The sequence below is a fragment of the Seriola lalandi genome, unplaced genomic scaffold, assembly GCF_002814215.2.
Source record: "Seriola lalandi dorsalis isolate HSWRI2012SDOR001 ecotype SW California unplaced genomic scaffold, Sedor1 jcf7180002054255, whole genome shotgun sequence".
Classification (NCBI taxonomy): Eukaryota; Metazoa; Chordata; class Actinopteri; order Carangiformes; family Carangidae; genus Seriola; species Seriola lalandi.
This window is the reverse complement of record NW_019524808.1, coordinates 1-24914: the sequence shown is the minus strand read 5'-3', so window position 1 is coordinate 24914 and position 24914 is coordinate 1. Positions and strand designations below refer to the sequence as shown.

General features: G+C 39.8%; 1 protein-coding gene across 1 annotated transcript; it reads right to left on the bottom strand.

The window, feature by feature from the left end:
* Nucleotides 1–9465: 9465 nt before the first annotated feature.
* On the bottom strand, nt 9466–24286 carry LOC111653897 (catenin alpha-1-like). The gene is made up of 3 exons (XM_023404622.2): nt 24144–24286; nt 12560–12694; nt 9466–11461 (listed from the first exon to the last, which is right to left on the bottom strand). Exons 1-3 carry the CDS (start codon nt 24174–24176, stop codon nt 11171–11173), a joined length of 459 nt encoding a protein of 152 aa, XP_023260390.1. The 5' UTR covers nt 24177–24286; the 3' UTR covers nt 9466–11170.
* Nucleotides 24287–24914: the final 628 nt, after the last annotated feature.

Below are 24914 nucleotides of genomic sequence, written 5' to 3'. Positions count from 1 at the left end.
TTGTGGTCCCGCTGTGCATTGTGGCCTTTGTTTCACCACCAGCCAACTCGCTGCCCCCGAGCAAACACACATTTTTGTGGTCTAACTAACTCTCGCCCTAATTAGCCACAAATCACTGAGTGCATTTGAAAATCATCACTAACCTTACCTATAAAGAACACCAATAAAAATGAGCAGGTCTTCGATTAAAACATTTAAAGCCCATATGTAGAGTGGGGCAGTAGAGTACATTAAGTGATTGTAGTAGATTTCTATTGACATTGTGCTATGAAGAGAGAGGAATGCACACACACCCACACAATATTGCATCCATGACCTATTAGGTCCATGGTTTCTCTGCTAAATTACTCTATTATGTAGTGCTAGGCTTTATGTCTCAAAAACAACTAATGATCAAAGTATTCTTCTGTCTTACTTTTTACTTTTCATGGTCCAAACACACATTTCTACATTGAGGACCAGATATTATTCAAAGGCCTGACCATTTAGTCTATCAAAGAATATTTTTTACAGTGTGCTTTCAAACGGTGTCATGACACAATTTTATGCTTTTAAGTATTGTCTAAACACACAGCAAAAATACAAAACCAAGATGAAGGAGTGCAATATTAATATAATTGATAGGTCACAAGCATGTTTCCCAGCACCATAAACAACCTTCAATCTGGCTCACACTCGGAGCTCACTGAAATCCTCTTGCCCCGTCAAATCTGTGTACAGTATGTGTGAGACGCTTACTAAACAAATAACTGCTGCTTCACAGCCTGTTACCACAGAGGAAGACATGTAGGACACATTCCCTCAATCTCCAAATGCAGAGAATATGTCTGGCTATTTGATTAATGCTGCAGCTGGGAGCGAGATCTAATTGTAAAAGCAGGATAAACACTTACTCGGAGAAGGAGGAGAAGGAAACGGTGCAAATCAGACCACTCCCCTGAGTATTGAGGAAGGAAATTGGTTTAAGGATGAGACACATGCTTGCGTACCAATGAGGAGCCCCGTCACCCGTCTCTTACTCTCTCCATCTAACCTTCTCCACCTCTACTGAGGCACCTTTGATTCAAATTTTCACTAAAAAATTGGGATTGTGACACAGTTCTTTTTCTTTTTCCTCCCCTCTGTATTAGCTATGCTTGTCCAGTGAGCATAAAGTCAGATCCTTGGATCTGATTGTAACTGATGACTTGAGAAGATATAAATCACAGTTGAATTGCAGCCCTGAGATGTCAGCCATTAAAATACAGTGCTGGCTAAAGTGGGTACCCGGAATACATATGAGATGATTGGTAGTCAGCAATGCTGTATGACACTACTGGATTACCTTATGCAAAGGTGTTCAACTGAATGTTTAATATCTAGGTCTGTTTAAATAGCTGTCAAGTTGTATTTCAAGTAAAGCACTTTCATTGCGGGAATCTTAACACCTGGAGTAAGGAATATACAGTATATTCAAAGCAGTTCTTCCTTAAGGTTATAGAAATCACTTCCACACAAGAGAGAGCTGAAGAGCTGATCGAACGAGTCCGGCTCAAGAAACTGGATTTAGGTGTTTGCAAATAATCCACTGGCCTTGACTGAAGACAACACCGTGCCATGAGGGAAAACCTGATAGCCACAAATCACTCTAGCCAAAAGTCAATTAAAGAGCCAGCTAAAAAGCATTTTACATCTAATTACATCACACAAATCGTCCCAGACAGCACACACATGTTCACCACGGCCATTTATTTGCAATACAATGACAGCAGCCCTCACTGCGAGGCTTACAGTATTAAGCTTTCTCTTCCTAGCTTACGTTGTGAAAGGAGTTTTTAACATAATTACCTATGTCTGTGCCACTGCTGATTCTATTACTTTTTACTGCCTTTTTTGTGATTCCTTGGGAGCTGATTATAAAAGTGACTTTAAATGAAAAGATAGTGCTCTTTTTAATGCTGGCACCATTTCACTGGATTACATAGCATCCAGCTCTAGTCTGTTTTCAGACTTACAACCCCAGGGATGAGTGCCCTGGTCCTGCACTCACATTAGAAAGAGGTGATTTTAGGATATAGATTTTATGCAACTGGTCTCAGAAGCCATGCTATGAAAAGGTGAAGGTATGAAATTGTGTTCAGTGAGACAGCTACATATGGCTTTTGGTGGGGTTGCGTCTTTATAAAGGGGGAAGGTAATGGATTTTACAGATAGATGAGGCATTTCCACCAGTATTTACTACCTGCAATTTGCGGTAGAACCATGATTTTCAACCTAAATCATCACAAATATCAAAATGCACCATCACAAGTCTCATTTCATAATGTAGCGTTCAGTCACCGTAACCAGTCCTGACAGGCCGAGTAACAGTGCTGCATGTTATGCTGAACTCCTTCCTGGCTTTAGCTAACATGGCTTACCATGGGCAGACTCATGCCTATAAAAAGACTAACCATAAGACTCAGCGGTCACAATAAAAATCTCTGACCAGCCAACAAGGGAGAAATTTAAACTTTATGAGATGAACGCTAAGGAGATTGAAAGCCCCATACCACATCACTAATTACACTTCTACGAAGAAAAGCAAAATGAAATCCCCCAAAGGACAATACTTCCATTAAACATGATAAGTGGGTTACTGTGCTACTATAAACCTGACACAGGAAGGCCTATATACAATTCAGTACCTTACAATACTTAGCATTTCTCCTGCTGGCCCTCAGCTAATTAATGTTCTCCCAAACTCCCAGCCCTCAGCCTGTAACTGTGGCTTTAGGGGACTTTGGGAACCTTTTTCTCCAGACAGCTCCTGGCAAAAAATGGTTATTAATGTGAACGTGTCATTATTAATAACAATCTGGCCTGGGAAACTGACGGAAGACCTACAAACTGGATTAAATGCATCCCATATAAGGTTTCGACTTTGCTCAGTTACCTCTATTGTTTGTTAAACAGAGAGGACCGATTTCACTGTCTGTGCTGTGACTGTTAAGTAACTCATCTGAATAAGCAGACTATGATCCACTATCTCATTTGGTTTGATAGTGTACATCTGAAGCTCAAGTCTCCAGTCAAATGACTTCACAACAAAGTAGCTCAGCACAACAAACAAAAGAACTGCTCTTGTGTTTGTAGACACCCAAAAGTATTACAACTCCAAAGTAGATGATAGTGTCCCTGGGTGTCCTGCTGGACTCACTGGACTCTTGGATCCTGTGTAAAGCTACTGACATTTAAGTAAGGACTACCTTGTTTTGCATGATTGCACTCTGGTATCTGCATGTGTGTGTCTGTGTGGTTCACTGTTCCATTCAACTGGTCATATTTAACATTTATACTCCAACAGAGCCAGGTCTATCTATCTGAGACATCAACCTCGCCACTGACAGATTGACAGTCCAGCAGCCTGTGTTTATTGCCAATTCTCAGGGCTAATACTTCAGAAGCTTCTCTATTCCTATGTTTATGTACAGCAGAGCTCGACAGCTATAAGACGACCCTGCTCGCTCCATCCACTCCCTCCCTCCACAGCCCCTCTAATGTTAGAATAATGGAAATCTCTTGGAAAACTTACTCTGTTGATTAAACTGTCACACTTGGCCACTGTGATTGATAAAACTTCATTCAAACATGTCATGTGACGACATCAGTTTGAGTGACACAGCAAAACACAAATGGGAGGAAACTAGCAGCGGGGGATTTTGACATGAGGGGCTGTTCCGTGCTGTCACCTTTGCATTGTATCTGCATTCAAATGCCTCATACAACCACACTGTATTGTTTTACTCTGCAGGGCCCTGGTAGATTTAGGTCTCCTGTTTCACATCAGAGGGGAACCCGTCCTCTTATCGATGATAGACTCAAGTACCCCCGAGGGGCCAGCCATATTTACAGAGATGTGTTCATCTGAGGACAAGTGTGGATCTTAAGCATGAAGTGGGATTACAGCAATGAAATGCTAAACATGGTTTAGAATCTGTTAGCCTAGCCACATAAACATATATACATGCACACACTTTTAACGTACCTGAGACAACTTTAACACTAATCGTGTTTTGTATGACCATTTTGCTAACACCACATGAAAGCTTGCCTAACAGAGCAAGAATTTAGTAAAGCAGTTGTGATGAGAGACACAAAAGGACTAAACCATTTCGAGGAATGCCCTAAAATTGTGTCATGTTATAAACCCATTCAAATAATGGACAGCACAAGGTCTTGCCAATATGTGTTCCAAGTCCTATCGGATAGACATGTGTCCATGAGGCTACACCTCAGCTTAACCATGGTTCACTATCAGCTACTATTAAATATAAACAACAGTGTTAAACATGTGAATGTAGTACATAGTTATAATAATATAGGACTGAAGGCAGCATTTATGCCTGAAATTGCAAACACAGAATGTAATCTGATACGAGGCTATATTGTAAATTTGACAGTTCAACTGTCATATTTACAATACAGCCTCATATCAGATCACAACTGAGTTGTAATTGGACCACAGGGATTTGGGCTTACACTGATAAGGAATTGCACAATGATAGCAATATCAGTCAGCTCTTGGGAAAACATTTTGCAGAAGAATGCAAAGCTTTTTGAGGGAAGGCAAAAAAACTATTACAAGGGAATGCAATAGTTATTTTCACAATTCTTCAGTATGGCCCTTGAGGGAATCCATAAAACATGGACAGTAGACACCGTAGGTGTATGCAAACAGTAATGAGTGTTTAAGTGTGACAAATCAATCACCTTTCTTGGTAAGTTTTCTTTGCGATACCACCTACTTAATTAGTAAACTTTTTTGTTATAGTATAGTATATTGTATAATTTCTCCCAGAAATCAAGTCTTCACCGTTCTAAAAGTGTAGTTGCCAGTTGCTGACCAGTGCAACTTCCTGTGCAGGGTGGCATTCGTGTATTTGTTCTTGTTTTACAAAGGGTTTAATCTGTCATGCCATACATCAATAATAGCAATCACATCACATCCATACAGGATTAGAAGTATACAGCCATTAAAAAAAATATTTTTTGAAAGCAATGGTATCACTGGTGGTAATGGTAGTAATGGTAGTACTTGGTATCAGCTGAAGTTCAGGTATCGGAATCAATATTGGGACGATTTTTTTCTTTTCTTTTTCTTTTTTTTTTTTTACACACTATGACACTGTCAACCCATGTCTCCTTGAAATACATCTTAGCTTTAACTGATGTGTGAAGGCTTTACATTTTCAAACTTTTAATGCTTTTTTCTACAGGGTGACTAATTCAAACCACCTTGGATATACAAACATTAGCTGGGTTTCCACTGCAGTTTTGCACAAAACAGAAGCAATTCTTTAGAAAAGTCGATAAAACACAATTGCAAATTTTCTCCTCTCAAGATAACATTCCAATTAAACATGACGATTGATTTTCAGCATCTGCATTTCTGTTGGAATTGACTCCCTGGGGCATGATATGGCAGGCATCACGACTTGAATGTGAAAAAGTGTTTCCATTTTAATTTTGTGAAATATTGTTTTGTGGAATAATCTGAAAAACCACCTCATGCGAGCGTATTCATTTTTTTGCAACATTTGAGAGTTTTTTCCAAATTCACATGTTTCCATTACTCATATTTAAGTTCACAATTTCAAATTGCACATTAAGCAGGTTAATGGAAGTGCATCTATTGTAGGGAGCAGATTTACTCTTAACATGGCCACTCATAATAGTCAGTGAGGGCCCTCTTTACACAAAGATGAAGTGGAAGATTTACATTTTTTTTCCATTCATGATAATGAATTTAATTATCATATTAAATGGGCCATTATGGAACTTCAGTACTTCACTACTATGCATTGAAATGTGCAGCTCATGTTGAATAGTTCTGCCCAGGCAGTTTTCCCCCCCCCCTCTTCTTGGTGGGGAAAGTGCTTTTCAGATCATTTAAGTTAAAGTAGCAGCACAACAATCTAAAAGTTGTGGATTACAAGTCTGGCATTCAAACTTTTAGTTGAAGTTGCATTTACACAATCCTTTACTAGTAAAGACCAAACAGACTCAGACTTCTCAGAGACACAGCCCTTATTCTGATACCACTGGCCAAACACTGTATGCTAACACATGCACCCAACTGTGCAACATGAGTGTCCCATTGTTTGACACAACTGCATGAGCAACAAGATTTATGGACAAGCTTCGAGGCTGCTGAACAAGGAGGAACAACCAGACCAAATCAGAACTATACGTACAGCGCCATGCAAAAGCTTTCTGCATTTTAGATGTTTAGATTATTATTCATCAGCCCAATACCATCAGAGAGGCATCTGATTGGTCCCAAATTCATTCTGCAGCATGACTATAAGCCCAAACACACAGCCAGAGTCATATCTTCAGAGACAACAAGAACAAGGGATCCCGCAACAGATGGTATGGCGCCCACAGAGCCCTGATCTCAACATCATGGAGTCAGTCTGGGGATTACATGAAGAGACAGAAGACACTGAGACAGCCTAAATCTACAGGAGGGCTGTGGCAAGTTCTCCAAGATGCTTGGAACAACCTACCTGCCAAGTACCTTCAAAAACTGTGCAAAGGTGTACCGAGAAGCATTGGTGCTGTTTTAAAGTAGAAGCCTGGTCGCGGCACATACAGGTTTGATTTAGGGTTTTTTTCTGTTTACTGCACTTTGTATGAAGTTAAGGGATAAATACAAACTACTTCTGACACTATTTTTTAAAAGCATCCTCGTTTTACTTTCAGTGCCTGAAACTTTTTCACAGTGATGCACATAACCACACATCAAGCACCCACAGACCACAGAATGTGAGATGTGTGTGTGTAACCAATGCAATGCTGTCTTTCCATCCATCAACAACAGATATAGCAACATCAGTGTTGACACAAAAGCAGACAGTAAGCTAGCACGTGTGTGCCATGTGCAAAATAATCCACAGCACAACAATAATACCAGTGACAGGAGGAGAATAAGTTTCACTTACCATAGAGACTGCTGAGGGCTGAGGCCAGCAAGTGTAGGCGTTGAACTCATCTCCAGATAACAGCCTTCCAGTCATTAGTGCAGATAATGTTTCTCTCTCAGGTCAGCTGGGCCTCCAGTTAAGCAGCTGGCTTCACTGGTCCTTCAGTTTGTAAAGCACGGCTTGTTGATGTTATTTACAAGTTGAAAAGGCAATGTTTTAGCAGGAATTAGAGGCATGGACAGCCTGTATACTTTTAAGGATGGCTGGGTCTACTGATATCCGGGCATCGAGCAGCAGCAGCAGCATTCCTGCCATTACACAAAGTTATTCCTGCCCAGTCTTGGCTCATAACAGAGCACCGTTTACCTATGTGAACATAGACTGGATGTAAACACACTTGGTTTGGTTTGGTGGTCCCAAAGCTCGCCCCAGAGAAGCAGAAAGGGCAGCGGGTGGAAACGGACAGTCGGCGGCTGACAGACCGCACCTGAGCGAGGTCCTCCTTCGTAGGTGTCTTCATTGACACTGATGTAGCTCTGTTTAAACATGGCGTATTTAACTCCCCTGCAGCACTCGCCTCTGCCTCGACCGTGTACTCAGCCTTTTCAGTCAGCTAACTCAATTTTGGTGGCTTCTCTGTCATGAACAGGCCCTCTCCAGGGCAGACATTTTGACTTGTTGAAGCTCAGGTGACGGCGGCAGTCCATTTAGGTGAGCTGGTTCCAGGGCTCTGGTATTGTGCATGCTCATTCACCGACATGGCTTCCTGGCACACTTAATGGGATGAAACCATTGTTAATGTTGTGATTTTCCTGCTTTGACCAGTTCAAAATCTCAATTATCACTCACAAATGTGCCCAAAATGCTACCCAGTGCACCCCAACACAACAGGAATAAAAACATAAGCATTATGGGAAAATATAATGCTGATATACTTTTAAAATAATGTATTGCTGATGAGGAGGTAGTCTTAATGTAAAAGTCCATATAGTTACAAAAGGATATAAAATGTTCCACTTCTCTAAACTTGCATTTGAGTTTAAAATGTTTTTATATTTAGGCCTAGTGCTTTTGTGAATACCAAAAATCAAATATCAATATTTAAATAAAAAAAATAAATAAATAAAACCACATCTTTCCAAAATGTGTAGCTATATTCACAGGAGGCTACCAACTATTCAGTTCTTTAGACTGAATGGAAGCTAAAGCTGAGTGGAGCAATGATTTTTTATGGGACCTCCTGCATCCTTCCAATTCACTGTTCACTTTTATATTTTTCTGCAGCTGCACATCCAGTCCTTATTGTTAGCTGAAGTTAGATAAAATGCCTAATTAAATTTTAAACATAACACTAGTTCACAGGGGATGTTATGTCACATAATCTAACCCAGGGATTTTGTAACATTCTCCCAGAACACCTTTATTATTGTGCAGTTGCAAACCATGTGGAAAAAGGTGCAATGAAAGATCAAGTCAACTTCTTCTAAAGTTAGAGAGGAGTGATATATACTCTATTTATAAAGCTATAAACCTCTCCAGTATGATTCCAGTTTTCATTTTCATTTGAGTCTATGATCAGTATTTTTTCCATATATTTCCCAGCAATCACAAATTGCACTTAAGCACACTATTTGAGTCAATTACTGTCCACCTCGGGCTTTGCAATACTTATCCTTATTTATTAGTGTCAATGTATTTACATCTAATCTGACAAAGCAAAATGTATTACATCCTAAAGTAATGCAGCTTTCAAGATGTGTTCTCCCCTGTCACACATCAGTTGTCTGTGGGTTGTTCAGTTATTCTGGGGAACTTGAGCAATAGGAATCTAGGTGGATGTAGATAAGGTGGGGTATGGGGTCTACCTAATCAATGCAATAAATAAAAATTTTCACAAAACATAGTGATACCTAAACTGACTTGTGTTAGAATATGAAAAGAATATGAAAAGTCCTCTCAGTGATGATTCACAACAGACTCTGATGTGCGATTACTACAGCACTTTGTGGGTAAAAGAGACAATTCATCCCAAACCCTTTGTTGCTTCAGATATATTTATCTTCTCAGAGCACTTAGATCTACCACTGCATTTTCTTCACAGGGTAATGTTTAAAAAACACCACCAGAGGACTGAACAATGTGTTTGATGTTAAAAGCTGCACTTACTTTTTAAAGGGAAAATAACCCACAACAGTAGAGCAACCCAATTACAGGAATTACAAGAGCATATTGTATATAGCCCTCAAGTCAGTAATACAGACTATATGGGAGGTATGTATACATAATATAATGCCTTAATTATGCACAGCAGCATATTTGGGGTGTGTGTTAAAACTTATTTTACATTTTAGAGTGAAAACAACTCTTTAGAGCTTTCACTCTCCAAGTACCAAAGCTTATTACTACAAAACAAATCTGGTATAATGGCAAAACAAAGCATGTAAGGAAACCATGGTGAAACCAAATGAGGGGAGGAAGCATTACTCTGCAGTACAGATGAAGACATGAAAAACAGCACTTTCATTTCAATTGTTTATTAAGATATAAAGCAGGCACATGAATATAAGAAACGTGTGCACTAATAAGTCAGCTCTCAATAACAAAAAATCCACAGCAAAGTAGTTTAATATCACTCCAGATTCAAATCCAAACTCTAATACAGCAAAAGACAAACTGTGAAGAACATACTGAAAAACACTCGAAATGCTCAGTTCTACAGTAAAAAATATCCACCTGTCAAATAACCATACTTGCCCATCCTGCTTTAGTTCACAGATGTCAAACGAGCAAAACAAAGATTCAGCCCTGAGGCCAAAGCAGCAGAATTTCAAAGCCTTGCTGTACACCAATGCACCACTATGCAGCAGAATGCTACGAATGACTGGAGAACAAGCTGCAGAGCGCGTCCACCCTGCAGTTGTTACCTGAAGTGAAAAGAAAAAAACTTTCTCCTGTTTCATTTTAAAGCTCCAACACTTGGCAACTTGTTTGTAGGATTTTTATAAAGATTGTGCATGACATAACAAAATCTTGATTAGTGTTTAAGCCTAAGGACAAGGAATACAAACAGCAAGGAGAGTTTAAAGTCAATGGAGTCTCATTCTTTCCGTGCCTACCTCTAAGCTGAGAAGAGAAAACATATTGATCCCTCAGTTTGGACACATTCTTAAGATTGTGGAGGTGTTTGGTCTCATTGACAGTTAATGAAGCTTGTCGGCTTTGGAGAAGACCGACACGTGGTCTCTACTCATTGTTTAGCCCACTGAGTTCCCCAGACTCAGAGGCATCAAGGCTTCTTTACAAAGTGTGACTGGGTTATCTGTGTGCCTTGTGTGTAGAATCAAGCACATGTACGAGTCGTGTAGCAAAAACAAAAGGCTGAGAAGAACACTCCGTCACCTTTGGTTTGCTGCATCATGTGAACATGAAAAAAAAAACAAAAACAAAGAAAAAAATAATTTGAGATGCTTAAATGATTAAGGAATGACATTTACCAGTCCAAATGTTACAGAGGGTACAAATCATTAATTATACAGCACTGAAAAAAAGTGTTTAACATCAGTTTAAACTTATTTGACTGTTTATAGTGGCATAACAATGTATACAGTTAGAAAAGCAGTGAGCAGGCACACATGGAAATATATTGACATTTCTTTTTTTTTTTTTAAAGGCTGAACCGAAACATATCTAAATGTTAGCAGTTAGCCCAGCACATCCAAATGAACTACAATTATTGCTCGAGTTAAAATAAGGCAGTTGAGATTTTGCATAGTTGATATTAGCAGTACAGAAGGTATTTTGCCATAATCAAACATTATAGTGTAAATCACCACAATCCCCACAGTATTACTATAAAACTGGTTAGAATACAAAATAATCAAAAGCCTCTTGAAATTAATTCTCATAATATCTATGAAATCCCCTTCCTTTCTTCCCATAAAGATGAAAGAAAAATGGAAAAATATAAAAAAAATGCCTTTGTCCAGTTGATTTCCCTCTAACTGTATTTTCCAGGTAAGAGACAGTTAATGGTACAGACTAGAACACATCTGAACTCATGGAATAGAAATGAGGCAGTGTAGGAATATAATGGGTCAAACAAACAAGCTGTCTATGCAAAGATAGAACAAATATGTTAAAACCTTTTCTTTTTGATAGAATGACAAGCTCAACCTACATATAAACTCATTGGTCATTTTTTTGTGTTCTGTTGAATCAAAAGTCTAGATGCTATCCATGGCTTTAAACTCGCTCAGAGCCTGCACAGGGTTGATATGTTTCTTGTGAGAGGATCTCTTGACTCTATTGGTTTGGCCGTCATCCTGCTTCTCTCTTTTCACCAGAGGTTTCTTCTCAGGAGCTTTCATCCTCCAGGAGATAGCTGGCATATTGAGGGACTCCATGCCTTTGCTCTTCTGGTACTTAGTAGATGCAACATAGGAGGCCTTGACGGTGGACACCACTGTGTTCATCAGGTTCTTTGCAGCCTGAATGAGGGACATTGCGCTGTCCAACTGATAACACAGAAGGGACATGAGAAAGGAGCAGAGAAACAATTAGCCTTGTAAAATGGTGAAAGCAAAGGCTGTTGTTTACATTCTTTTTGAATTCATGTTGAGTGAAAGTAAACTGCTCTTGTCCTTGTCCTGTTTTGTACTGCAAGTTTTCCAGGGGAAAACCAAAACCATAGTGTTTGTACTGAAGAATTAACGACCTTTCCAAGTTTGTCTGGCATACAAACAGATGTGAGAAATTGGAGAATATGGAAAAAGGTCACACCAATTTAATCTCCACAGTTTAATAGCCTCAGAGACACTGGTGACACTTGACTGAAACTTTAGGAAGCATACTCAGCCCAAGAGAAAGGACAGAGGAATTCATTATTTCCTGCACACAGAGGCACTGTATTTTAATTAATCTGACTGGCAAGTAAGTAGTTAATTAATGCTTAAGAGGGTTTGCAAACACTGGCCTTTTACAACGTTATCTTGAGTACTAGAAATGTTAGGAAATATTTGGGCAACATTAGTCCTTTCCAGCAGAGAAACCCATTATTTCTGTTATCACTTTATATATAAAATATAAGCTGCAAATAAAAGCGCGGAGAATTAATCATTAACTCATCACAACCACCAGCTGATGCCATTAAGTCCTACTATTTTTAATTTATTTGGGCAACACCAGATAATAAAACTTTAGGAAGTAGCCAATGCATTTTATTGATTTAATAATCTTTCTAGCTAGGAATTAAAGGTATCCTGCGGATATTTCGCTAAAAACAGTTCTGTTTACATTCATTGTTTCTCACAAAAAGTGCAATGTCTGTATCCTTGAGGCTTCATTACATTTTTACCCTTTTTTTTAATGTTTGAACCTACACTGTCTCCCTGCTTTCGTCTCTTATTGGAACATTGCTAAATTTGTAACCGCATTACTGGCACCAACTCTTATGGCCCTCTGCAGTAATCAAAACAAGCTTAGTGAATAGTTAAAATAAAAGAAAATACTAATTTCAACAGCTCAACTGCTGTTTAGTTACTGTGGGGCCTTTTCATAATGAAGACAGCAAATTGTAGACAATGTGTCCGCAGTTAAAATGATGTTGAACTTACCCCCGAGACAACCAGCTCTCCTCCCAGGTTCTGAACCTCAGCCTTGACTTTGCTGCAGATGTTGAGCTGGTGGCAATACAAGGCAATACGCTGCAGGTAGGCAAGCAGATCCTGCTTACAGGCTGAGTCGGGGCACTGTGGGAGAGAAAGACAACATGTGTCAACTAATGTGCACATCAATTAGTATCTAAGCTTTGTTTGTTATAATACTTGTTTATTATAATACTAGCTGCTTGCAGGTGGTACAATGAATCAATTTTTGTCACTTATTCATCTGCTGCTACTACTCAATCTGAATATTTATGCGATTCTACAGACACGATGATCTTGCACTTTATCAAGATGAGTTAGTACCAGTGTGACAGGTAAGGTAGACACCCACATTAGGGACGTGCTCAGAGCCAAAATGACAAATGCACGCCCACAACCTGCTAGATTGATAACTCATCTTCACAAGGTTAAGCATGATCAAGTCACACAGAATGCAAATTCTATTAGGAGCCAAATTTTGCTGTCAATCAATTAGTTTTAGGTGGTGGTAATAATTTTGCATCAAGTCTCTTTGGAAACAAAAATACTTGCTTTGAAGTGTGAACAGCAGCCCTGTGCATAGTTAAGGAACATTTTCAAAATTAAAACAGGTGAAAGTCATCATCCTAGTTGTCAGTAATCTGCATTCTTGTGACACAAATGTTTGAGAGGACTCCATCCCAACAACTTAAACAGTGACTTAAGGTGTGAAGTTGTAAATAAACTGCCCAGGGCTGGAAAAGCACTCCAACAGGCTTCATTAAGTCCAACTAATTCTCTGAGGAAATATGCAAGGGATAGGAGGTAGCTTAAAAAGTGTGGCAAAACAATTTTTTAGACCATAGGTTCAGACCAAGTTGAAAAAGCCTCTTATTCTTGGTTCCACCGAAGCATAACAATATTGTCAAAAGTCAGCTAGGAACACAAAAACAAAATACATTGGAGCCATAAAAAATCCATCAACTTCAAGAAATCCAATAAATTCTTATAAAGCCTACTTGAAAGTGGCAGGATGTGAAGAGCCCCACAAGTGCATCTCATTTAGAATTGGCAATCTTTTTGAATTATTTCATCTCATTATAATTAGACGTGGGCTCTACCTTGGAACACCATTTCCAATCCCTTTCCTAGTTTGCTAAACAAGTCCCTTGCCAGCATAGTAATTAGGCCACAGTACTCTTAGCTACTGTTCAAGTGAGGGGTGTAAAACCCTGATAGGGCCCTGACACTGAACTTAAGATTATCAGAGTGACCTGACACAGACAAAGGTATGTCAGCAATGATCACTACACAGCTAGACTGAGACGGTTACAGATAATCAGAGGCTGGCAGCTTTTCACATCACTAAACTAACTATACCTGTGAAAAGCACCAGCGTGACCATGGGAGTGAGCAAAGCCAAGCGAAAATACTGGCTGAAACACCAGTATTTGCAGGTGCCTGCCTGTCTGAAGGAGGAGTCCATTGGCAGCTATTAATTCTGAGTGCAGGGAAAAGGTGAAAGGGAGGGAATCGTAGCCAATATTTTAATTGATGGATCTCTACAGGAAGTAGTTGGCGAGGTCAGCGGTGTAGAACTTAAGTATGCAGTGTTTGCATGTGTCTAGATGAAATGGAGAGGCATTTTGTGTTGTAAGTGGGTAAATGACAGAGTTTGGACGTCATAGTTTGTTTTGGGTTTTTTTTTCCAATAATGGCCATTACCACCATTAAAGTGCACTAACACAGACGGTGAGGAAATCCCTGTTTCCTTTTTTTCTTTGCAAACGGAGGAAGAGGAAACATATTTGGGATCATAATTTTTGGACACTTCAAACAGACTAGGATTTATGATGTGTCTAATCCTGCTGAGCGCGTCAGTATCCCTGGTGGGAGTGTAGAGCGCTTTGCTGAATATAGTGCACTCACTCCCAGACATACAGCCATGCACGCATTTACACACCGCCCCAGCCAACACAGCTATGCTTATTCATACGCAGCGAACATCAGAATGTGGGAGACAGAAATTTATCAGAAACACATCTTTTCACCATAAATACAAAACAAATCCACTCCATTTATACACTTGAACACAAATTAAAATGTGACACAAACAAAGAAACAACTAAGCCCATTGCAATCATGGCTTTTTTTACTGAGAGCTCTATAGATGTACTGTGACAATATTAATAAAATGATCTAAGCTATCACTACCATCCACACCTGATTAATAGAAGGATGAGCTAAGTAGAGAGGAGGGAAATGTGAGAGTTGGCATTCTATTAAAGAAAGGTATGTGAGAGGTGATTAGGGGAAAGGGAGCTGGAGGGGATGATCATCATACAGGAGAGGACTAATACATGGCTGAGAGACTGGAGAAAATGGGAGAGGGAGGGGGGTGAAAAAAGAGAAAAGAACCAGAGAGAAATAAGTAGTTGGAGAAAAGACGAGGATGAAGAGTGAGCCAGAGGGGAAACAGTATGGAGGAGTAAATAAGGGGGAGAAATCCAACTGGGGAAAAGGGACGCAGACAGGAGGATTCAGCTGTAGTCGGGAGGGGGTATAAGTAAGTAACAGTGTGTGTGTGGATGCACACATGCAATAGCAAAGACCTGGGATGAGGCTGAATGCAGCAGCCATGCTAATGAGGGCTTGGGGAAGTATTCAGACGGCTGAGAGCAGGGCACTGTGAAAGCATCACTTGTGCTCATACTCAGCTCAGCTGCTGGCTTCACTCAGCACTCAGGAAACTCTGTAAGGCTGCTCTGACTGTGACATGTGAATACATAAGTTGCACAGAGAAGAGCTAAGAACACCTTAGACTGTTTCGGAAATGCAAACAAAAGTCCTGTCTGTGATTAACTCTAGGGGTATTCAAAATTTGATGACTGTGTCAGAGGCTAAAGAACCTCACTGACCTTTACTGTGGTGTAATAATGCTTTCAGAAACCATGTAAGTAACTCACATTCCACCAAGAAACCTTTTAGATCCCTGCTTCTTTTTACTTGAAAGTATGAATAATTAATAGAGCAAATAACAATTAATAAATGGGGCATGTAATGTAGGTGTTTACTCAACTTAAATGTTAATGTATGTGCAGGTTGTGCAAACACCATAACCCAGCAGTTATGCTGAAAATCATACTTAAACAATTCATTTCCATTTCACAGGACAAGATTTCCTAGTGTGAAAAACAAAGGGACAATCATTCTTGTTCCCATTGAGCGATTCTCTTCTCTAATAGTGACTCCAACCATTAGAGTCCATCATTGTAATTTTTTTTCGTCTAGTCTGAGTGCTACGGTGAAATGTCCCTCAAGCCTGATGATATAGCCTTTTTCTACATGCTGTGTGGCCAGTTATGGAGTGGGACAGTTAACCTTGCTTGGTCAGCTACTATTGAGAGATGGCAAGGCAGGAAGAGGGGCACTAGAGACTTTATCACACGAGTCTGAATACCTTTTCAAGGCAAACTAATAGAAAAGGTAAGTCACCATCTTTCAAGAGGAGCCAGGAGTACAGGAAGAAATGTCAATGATTCTTGTGTAGTTGTTGTTGTCCCTTCACTTATGGCTTCAAGTGCCTTCCCAGAAAAACAAAGATGAAACATCAAAGTTGTGTCAAAAGATAGCAGATCATTATGTTAATTTGCTAATTTTCCTAATTTCTCAAGTAACAATCTCGTACATGATTTAGTTTACTCCATATTCATGAGGGTCTCACTCTGTTAGTGTGTGGGTAGCTCTTCCTTTATTTTGCATTCCTTAGCATTTCAGCTGTTGCTCTAGTGAAGGTTTAGAGCACGGTGCAAGCAAAAGCAAAAATCCACAAATAAGCAAAGCAAATGAGGAAGTAAGAATGACAGAGCAGGATGTTGAACAAAAGGATCTCACTGTGCTACGTGTTGGGTAATGCCCATGATATAAATGATGATCAGGAAGGTCAGGTCCCATCATTGGAAATGTCATGCAGTTCCACTGAATTCCATTATACAGACCAGAGACAGAGGTAGAGCCACTGTGCTGCTGCCGCCCAGCACTGACCTTTCAGGACGCATCACCCAGAGGAAATGCCAATTTCCAATATTTACTGACACGGCAGCATTCTAATGTGCGGCTGCCAGCAACCTGTTGGAGAGTGCCACAGGGCAGTGTACAGAGAGGGTGCTTTCTGATATGTTTTTGATTAAATTGATACTTACTTTGTTCTCAGATCTAAGCAAGGTGATTTTGAGTATTTCTGCATGGTGTCTTCATCGAAAGTACTTTGCCTTTATACTCTAGTCTTTAGCTTGGCTATCAGACAGCCAGAGATTGTAAAGCTCATTCCACCTGTTCCATAAAGCTTATATTTAATTAAGCTGAGAAACTAAATTGAAAAAGAAAAATAGATGCTACATTTCTAAAGGTATGCTGATAACTATGCCTCGAACCTATAAATCACCCTATATCATAATGTACCTATAGCCCAAAGTGTCCTCCTGCCACAGTTAAAAGACAAGCTCAAACAAACAAACAAACAAACAAACAGAAACCTTCACTCAGGCAAGCTACAAGGGTTTGGTGGTGTGGCTGGATTTCCAGAGCTGAAGGCGAAGAAAACAGATCCAAAACTTATACCAGCTGGCACGTTTCGCCATGAAGGTTTACTGCTCTCTAACATATAAAACATCTACCAGGGGAGAAAACAAATATCAGGCACAAAACATTTGTGTGCCTCATATTTGTTTTCTCCCCCTGGTAGGCACACAACATCTGTGTACCTGTGTGTGGGTTGTGGATGATTACCTATGCCTAACCTGAGAAAGGACTTTCAGGACAACAAGACACAGGGCGCTTTTATCTGCCATTACACCTCAAAACTGCCATGGGGGTTACAGAGGTAGGTGTGAGTGTATGTGTATGTGTGTATATATATATATATATATATATATATAATATTTATACTGAAAAGACCATTCTGTTATTTTAGGCAGCAGCTGAAGTAAGAGATAGAGCTATACAGGTATAGGAAATTATCTTTTCCAAGCTGTAGTCCATAGACACTTCAAGATGAATACACTGTAGCATACAAATGTTTAATATATTAAATGGAATCCAAAACTTGTGAAAACAGTGGCGGAGGATGAAAAGGTAAAAATGACTGAAAAGTATAAGTGAAGATAGAAGTGAGGGCTTCAAAAGCATTAGGGGGGAATGAATTTCAAAAAAATCCAGCAGTGGAAATTTAACACAGTTTTACTGCTGGATAAAACCTTGAGTGCACTTCCTTTTCACAGGACCTGTGCTGAAGTTGAGTATGTTAAGTGTTTTCTGTGTACAACCTAGATATGAGGCTTTACAGTGAATGTGCTGTACATTAGATTTCTACCGTCTGTTGATGATTATATTACTGTTAATGGCTAAATATAAATCTCCCAGGGGCTACCAATATCAATCAAGATCCATTTCAAACAGAATGATGATAGCCACATCTCCTCTGCTCACTGCATGTGCTAAAAAGATGCTCCATATTTGTGTGGGGCCAATTCAATCATACTGGCACTTAGGACTGTTAATGTGAAATTGAAGCAGACAGAGTCTGGGTATGACAGGAGAAAATCAAGCTGGGGGCAAGCCAAAAAGACCAACTTTAGAGGTAACCACAGGGACCAATTAAATTGCCCTCATCAATTTTTTATGTTCATGCTGCACCTGTCACTCAGGCATTTCAATGTAGCACTTGTAAGCAAAACTGATAATACAACTTTTTGACACTGAGATATTAATTTTCACTTGGTCTGACCGTTTACAGATTTTTGTCTCACTTGATACCCAGCTGTTCAAAAACCTCAGATTTGCAAATGCAGGTGTAAAGACATAGACCCTCAAAACTTTCAAATATATCAAATAGCTATAGACTATTTAGTCTTTCCAAGCCATCCACTTCTCCGACCTGTCAAATGTCCTGTCCACAGGTAAGGAACTAAAAACTTTATACAGCTATCAATATGGTATTTGCTCCTTCCACTGAATTATCCACCTCTATGAACTCTTTGGTTACAAAAAGGGTTTTTTTTCCATGGTCAAACTTCAGGATAGACACAAAAACAAAACAAAAAAAAACATGAAATTATTGAATTATCAAGGGTAAATGCCTTTCAAAACAATCCATTGGGAGTTTATAAATTTTCTCAACCAGCAAAAAGGTGGGCTTGGTTGGGCTGAACTGCAGTTGGCTGAGGGCTGACCCTTGAACTGCTGAGCTGAGAATTTGTGGGTTCTCTGGGTGATTTTGCTTCTCCACTGCAGTAGGTAATTTACAACCCTGTCTGCTGCAAAGCGTCTAGGGCCAGAGCTGGGACTGTGACCAGCAACAGAGCCCATGGATCACCATAAATCTCCACTGATTGAATGCAAATTGGAGAAGTACACTATGTATGTCAGTATACATCATGAGAATAAAGCTTGCACAACAAACACACACACAGCAAATACATGCCCATTCTCTAAATATGCAAGCCTTATTTTATGTGCATGTGTTTGTATGTGTACATGCAAGTGTTTATGTGGTGAGCAGAAAAGCAGCAGAAATTTATGGGCTACATAGTGGCTAACACATTTGCATTATAAATCTCAATTACATAGCATTATTTGTTTACCAGCCTGCTCAGATGGAATTCTCATAAGGTGCCCTGCAGAGGAGGGTCATAAATTCTTAATAAACTGCAGTGCAGACCTTTGTATGGCACTGACCTAAATCCTGCAGCTCATCTCTGCACTACACTCATTTCTTTAAACTTTAATAAGGCTCTATTACACATATTTAACTGTTTTTCACATTCTTCAAACTAGACCGTGTCCACCTGCATATTTCTGTTTAACACAATATGCACGTATCAAAACATTACTTGACACAGTCTTGCAAAGGAATATGTAGGGTAAGATGCTGTGCTATCAGTCTGGGACCATCTGCCGATGTGTTTTATATAAGGAATAAACCCTCATGGGCCCTCCAGACCAGAGGCACAGAGCACAAGTGATTAATATGCCTAGGTTAATGAGCAGTCCCAGCATTGCCTTTGCTTCTCTGACTCTCTGTCAGTATGTATGCATCTGGGTGGTGACTCACTTAACTACTGCTGGATTATGTAGACTATCCCAACATGCCATGCCTTGGCTGAAAGTGGGCCTGTGGCATCTCCTGCTTTGTTAGAGATACGGCCCTAAATATAAACTGCCGTGCAAATAAATAAATAAATAAATAAAAACTGCCACCTGGCAATTATACTGCTAATTAAAAGGCGAAGCACTCTTAATGGATTCATCTCTCAGGAGGGATGTTCCTCTCTGTACACAAATGCACTGCCCCCTCTTTTTGCCTCTCCTATCTCTCCATCATTCTCCTCCCCTCTACCCCATGTCCATCCCTGGGAGCTCTGGCTGCTCTGGCTGATGTGTTGTGGGTGAGTGTCGCCTGGTTTTCTAGTGTTTTGGTCTCTGCTGAGAGAGAAAGGCTAAGAGGGACAGCTGGATGGGTTCAGAGGCTAGAGGGGTCCTCGATCTTGGCAAAACTTGTGTTCCAACAGCCAAAGCTCTTCATTTATTCATACTTTGAGTGCTTCAAACCCCAAAATCCCCTAATAGTGCACACACACAAACATACACATCGGCAGAAAAAAAGATAAAGAAACAAGTACCTACAAATAGTTGAGGATGGAAGAATGAAACAGTCAACCAGATCTAACACATCTATACACATGTGCCTGCAGAGAGGCAAGCTAATCAACAGACGTGTTTGTATGTTGGCATACATACACACAAACACATACACATGCTCACACACCTACACAGTTTCCCATCTGTTTTCTTTGGGGGATTACACTGTTTTCATTAAAGTGAATAAGCATCTTCAAAAGCAGCAGTGAGGCATAAAAAAGTCACTTTCCAGAACAGCTTATTCCCTGTTCAAATGATTCGGATGCAATTAGGTCAGTACAGGTAAGACTTTTACTTTGTGATAGACGTGGGCCTGTAATATTAAGGATCTGAGGGCACCTTAAATAAAATATCAGACGTGCAGGGCTTGTGGAGGCCAGCAGCTCATTATGTCTGACTATGAGGAAGTGATCTCTGCTGAAAGCTAAAGGCAGATGTTTCCAGCATGTGTTGGCATAATTGAAACCCCAGGTTGTGCAAAAAAATTGGACAAAGGCAATTGATATACCTCTTACGCCCCTTTGAATCTGATTAAATTCACAGAGAAGTGTTTTATAAGCATGGGCTTTTTTTTTTGCCCGTATATATGGAATATACTTCCTATGTGCCCCAGCAGCCCCAACACATCTCCTCTCATTACACAAACAACTGGTAGACAAAAAAGCTATGACATAAAACTACATGATCCTTAAATCAATTATTAACCACTGCCTTGTGTAGGAAGAGCTTGACTATTTCATCATGGTGCAAAATAAGTTTTAACAGATTTAAAAGTGACTGATGCAAAGCATTTAAATCCATGTGTTGTAGTCATCGCTGAAACATTCAATTTGAATGAACACGTCATTGAGCTAACAGACTTTGTGCTGTTACAATGTTTTGCCAATATATCTGTAGAGATGTCAACAAAACCAGAGTAAAAGAGAGACTGACAATGTAATCTAAATTGAAATCTTACAGCAAACATCTGAAGTCAGTGTGTGCCTCCCTGACTGTGTTCTTGGACAGAACTGTAAGAAACCCACAGATGGTACATCTCAACTACAAAAGCAAGCAATGTCTTTACTGGGGACGACCATATCTTGTTGCAAACATCAGAAACTAAACTCTTCCATGATTCAACAACAAAATGTATACATATTACAGACACAGAGGGAATAAGTCTCTGCCTATGAGATGGCACATGAATATGTTGGGGGATAAATCATGTACAGTGTCTCCCTGAGGAGTGGTACAGTGTAAGTATTTAAGTGAAATATGAGGCCATGGATAATTGAATGTGTGTTTCCCTATGTCAAGGACCATAGTCTCTGGGGTAAGGGATAGATGTGGAGGGATGATGGAATTGGGAAGTGGGGAGTGGGAGATGGAAGGACAAGAGAGATAGGGAGAGTGTGTTTGATCCTGAAAGAAATTGGTAAAGACTGGTAAGGGGTGTCTCATGAATAACACAAATCATAGCAGTTGTTAACATCTGAAGGGCTGTGCTGTGCGAGCCTTTCACTTGGATTTGATCATAAATGTGAAAATGAGGAAAAAAATAAAATGATAAAATAAAAAGCAAGTGTGCAAAAAGAAATTTCGTGTACTGAATGCTGTTCCGTTATTATCTTTTTGTAGACATGGCTTAAAGTAACAAGAGCACCAGAATATTCCGAAATAAAAGTTTGCATAAAAGTTTGTCTTTAAATCCAGCTTACATGCAGCTCTGCTAAGGACAACATTTAAAAACAAAAGCAGGGGCTGTCAAGATACAATCAGTATGAATGCTTTGCTTTTTCAAACTCAGTGTGAGTACTACAGCACGCAGCAATGTCAGTTCCTTCTGCAACATAGGAGCTAAGAATGAATTGTGCATTTGGGTAATGAAAAACTATATTCCAACTCAATGGTGTCAACAGAACACCCATGACTTAAGAGATAGTAAATTTAACTTCTGAGGTAAATTAATGAGCACCACAATGATGAAATGCACCACTCATAGATACATAACTGAATGTTGTGCTGGCAGGGTTGCATTAGTGAAGTATGTGCCCCCGATCCACTAACACAGTAATCACAAATACATCAGAATAATTACAATGGAAAAAACTTCTTTTGAAGCTTCTCATTTATCAACATCTTTCATGTAGTCCCCCTGCCTGAAACATGTAATTTTGTAATAGATCGAATTACAATGCATTAAGGAAGTATTCAGAAACCTTCACTTTTCACATTTTGTTATGTTGCAGTCTTTGAAATTGTTTAAATTTATTCTTCCATCATCAATCTACACACAATACCCCATAATGACCAAGGGCAAAAATATTTTTAAAATGTTTGCAAATTTATATTAAAAAAAAAATTAAAAAAAGGGAAAACTGAAATATCACATTGACATAAGTATTCAGACCTTTTACTCGAGGTTACACGTTTACACGATTACAGCCTCAAGTCTTCTTGAGTATGATGCCACAAGGTTTGCACATCTGGACTTAGTGTTTTCTGCCATTCTTCTCTGCAGATCCTCTCAAGCTCTGTCAGGTTGGATGTGGACTGTTGGTGGACAGTCATTTTCAGGTTTTTCCAAAGATGTTCCATTGGGTGGATGGGCCACTCAAAGACATTCATAGAGTTGTCCCTAAGCCACTACTGTGTTGTCTTGGCTGTATGCTTATGGACAGTGTACTGTTGGGAGGTGAACCTTTGGCCCAGTCTAATGTCTGACTGCTCTGGACCAGGTTTTAATTAAGAATATATCTGTATTTTGCTTAGTTCAGCTTTCCCTCAACCCTCACCAGTCTTCCTGTCCCTGCGGGTGAGAAAAACCCCCACAGCATGATACTGCAACCACCATGCTTCACCATTGGGATAGTATTGGGCAGTGTCTGGTTTTTAGAATTGAGGCCAAACAGTTCAATCTTAGTTTCATCAGACCAGAGAATCTTGTTTCTCACAGTCTGAGTCCTTTGGGTGCTTTTTTTGCAAACTCGAAGCAGCTTTCATGTGTCTTTCACTAAGAGGCTTCCGTTTGGCAAATCTGCCATAAAGCCCAGATTAGTGGAGTGCAGCAGTAATGGTTGTCCTTCTGGAAGTTTCTCCCATCCCCACACTGGACCTCTGGAGCTCAGCAAGAGTGATCATCGGGTTCTTTGTTACCTACCTTACCGAGACCCTTCTCCCCTGCTCAGTTTGGCTGGGCGGCCAGTTCTAGGTAGAGTCCTGGTTGTTTTAAACTTCTTCCATTTAACAATCATGGAGTCCGCCGTGCTTTTGGGAATGCAGTGGAATAATTTTTGTATCCTCCCCCAGATATGTGCCTTGACACAATCCTGTCTCTCAATCCTGAGCTCTGTGCAGGCAGTTCCTTCAACCTCATGGCTTGATTTTTGCTGATGTGCATTGTCAGCTGTGAGACTTTATATAGACAGGTGTGTGCCTTTCCAAAACATGTCCAATCAAATCATTTACCACAGGTGGACTCCAAACAAGGTACAGAAACATCTCATCTACTTATGTCAAAGTGATATTTAAATTTTGCCTTTTATTAAATTTGCAAAAAATTATAAAATTCTGTTTTAAATTTGTAATTGAGAGTAGATTGACAAGGGAAAAATTTAATTAAAATGATTTTGGCATAAAGCTGGAACATAAAATGTGAAAAAAGTGAAGGGGTCTGAATACTTTTTGAATGCACTCTATGTTGTAAAGTTTGTGCATGAGAAAGTGAGTAACTTCATTTTATTCACTCTTTGTGTTGCTGCAATTGTTGATAATTTACTGGGTCCTGACAGTGTCGCTGGCAGATTGCTACAATTCAAATTATATATTGAGGTCGCAGGCACAAAGGTGTAGTCTACATCAAACCCTTGGGGAAAGTGGTTCATTAATGACTTACATTGTCCGCGATGGTGCGGCCCAGCTTGTCCATTCTTGATCCTGCCTCTGCAATTTTCTTGGCAGCGCTGATGACATCAGACGTATTCTTCAATGGCCCTTTCCCCCTGGGGAAAAAAATTCGAGGGATCAGTCACTGTTTCTGATCTAATGCAATCTCATTCAAAATGCAGAAGCTGCATCTCAGTCATGGAGCGGCTGTTTGTTTTGGACGGGTGTTTTTCGGTTAGAGGCATGTATGGATAGAGTAGCATGACTTCTGGGAATAGTTCATGCAAACGTCACAGAAATACATCACCGATGAGTCCATACACACATAACACAAACACACTCGACACCATATTGTTCGGTCAGAGCTGAGAATGTTTTATAACCCATTAAATGAAGAGGGGCAGCTTTCAATCTCAGGGCTGTGACCAGACCATTTTTCCAGTAGTTTAGCGTATGATGGACAAAATATATTGATAATGGGCTTTTAAGAAACTGGCAGCACAATCATACTCAGGAATTCTGGGGGAAACCCTGATTCAAGAGGCCATCTGATTATTCTGGACACCAGTGCCATATGCTTTCTAATAAAACAGAAATAATCAGTTCAATCTATTTGGCCCCTTTTATTCAAGCAGCTTTGAAGGGTTTATTAGTAGGCTAAGAAACAAGTTGGACTGGTTTCATGACTGTTGTTGCAGAAATATTGGTTGCCCGAAAAACTCCACACACACACACACACACACACCCACACACACACACACACACACACACACACACACAC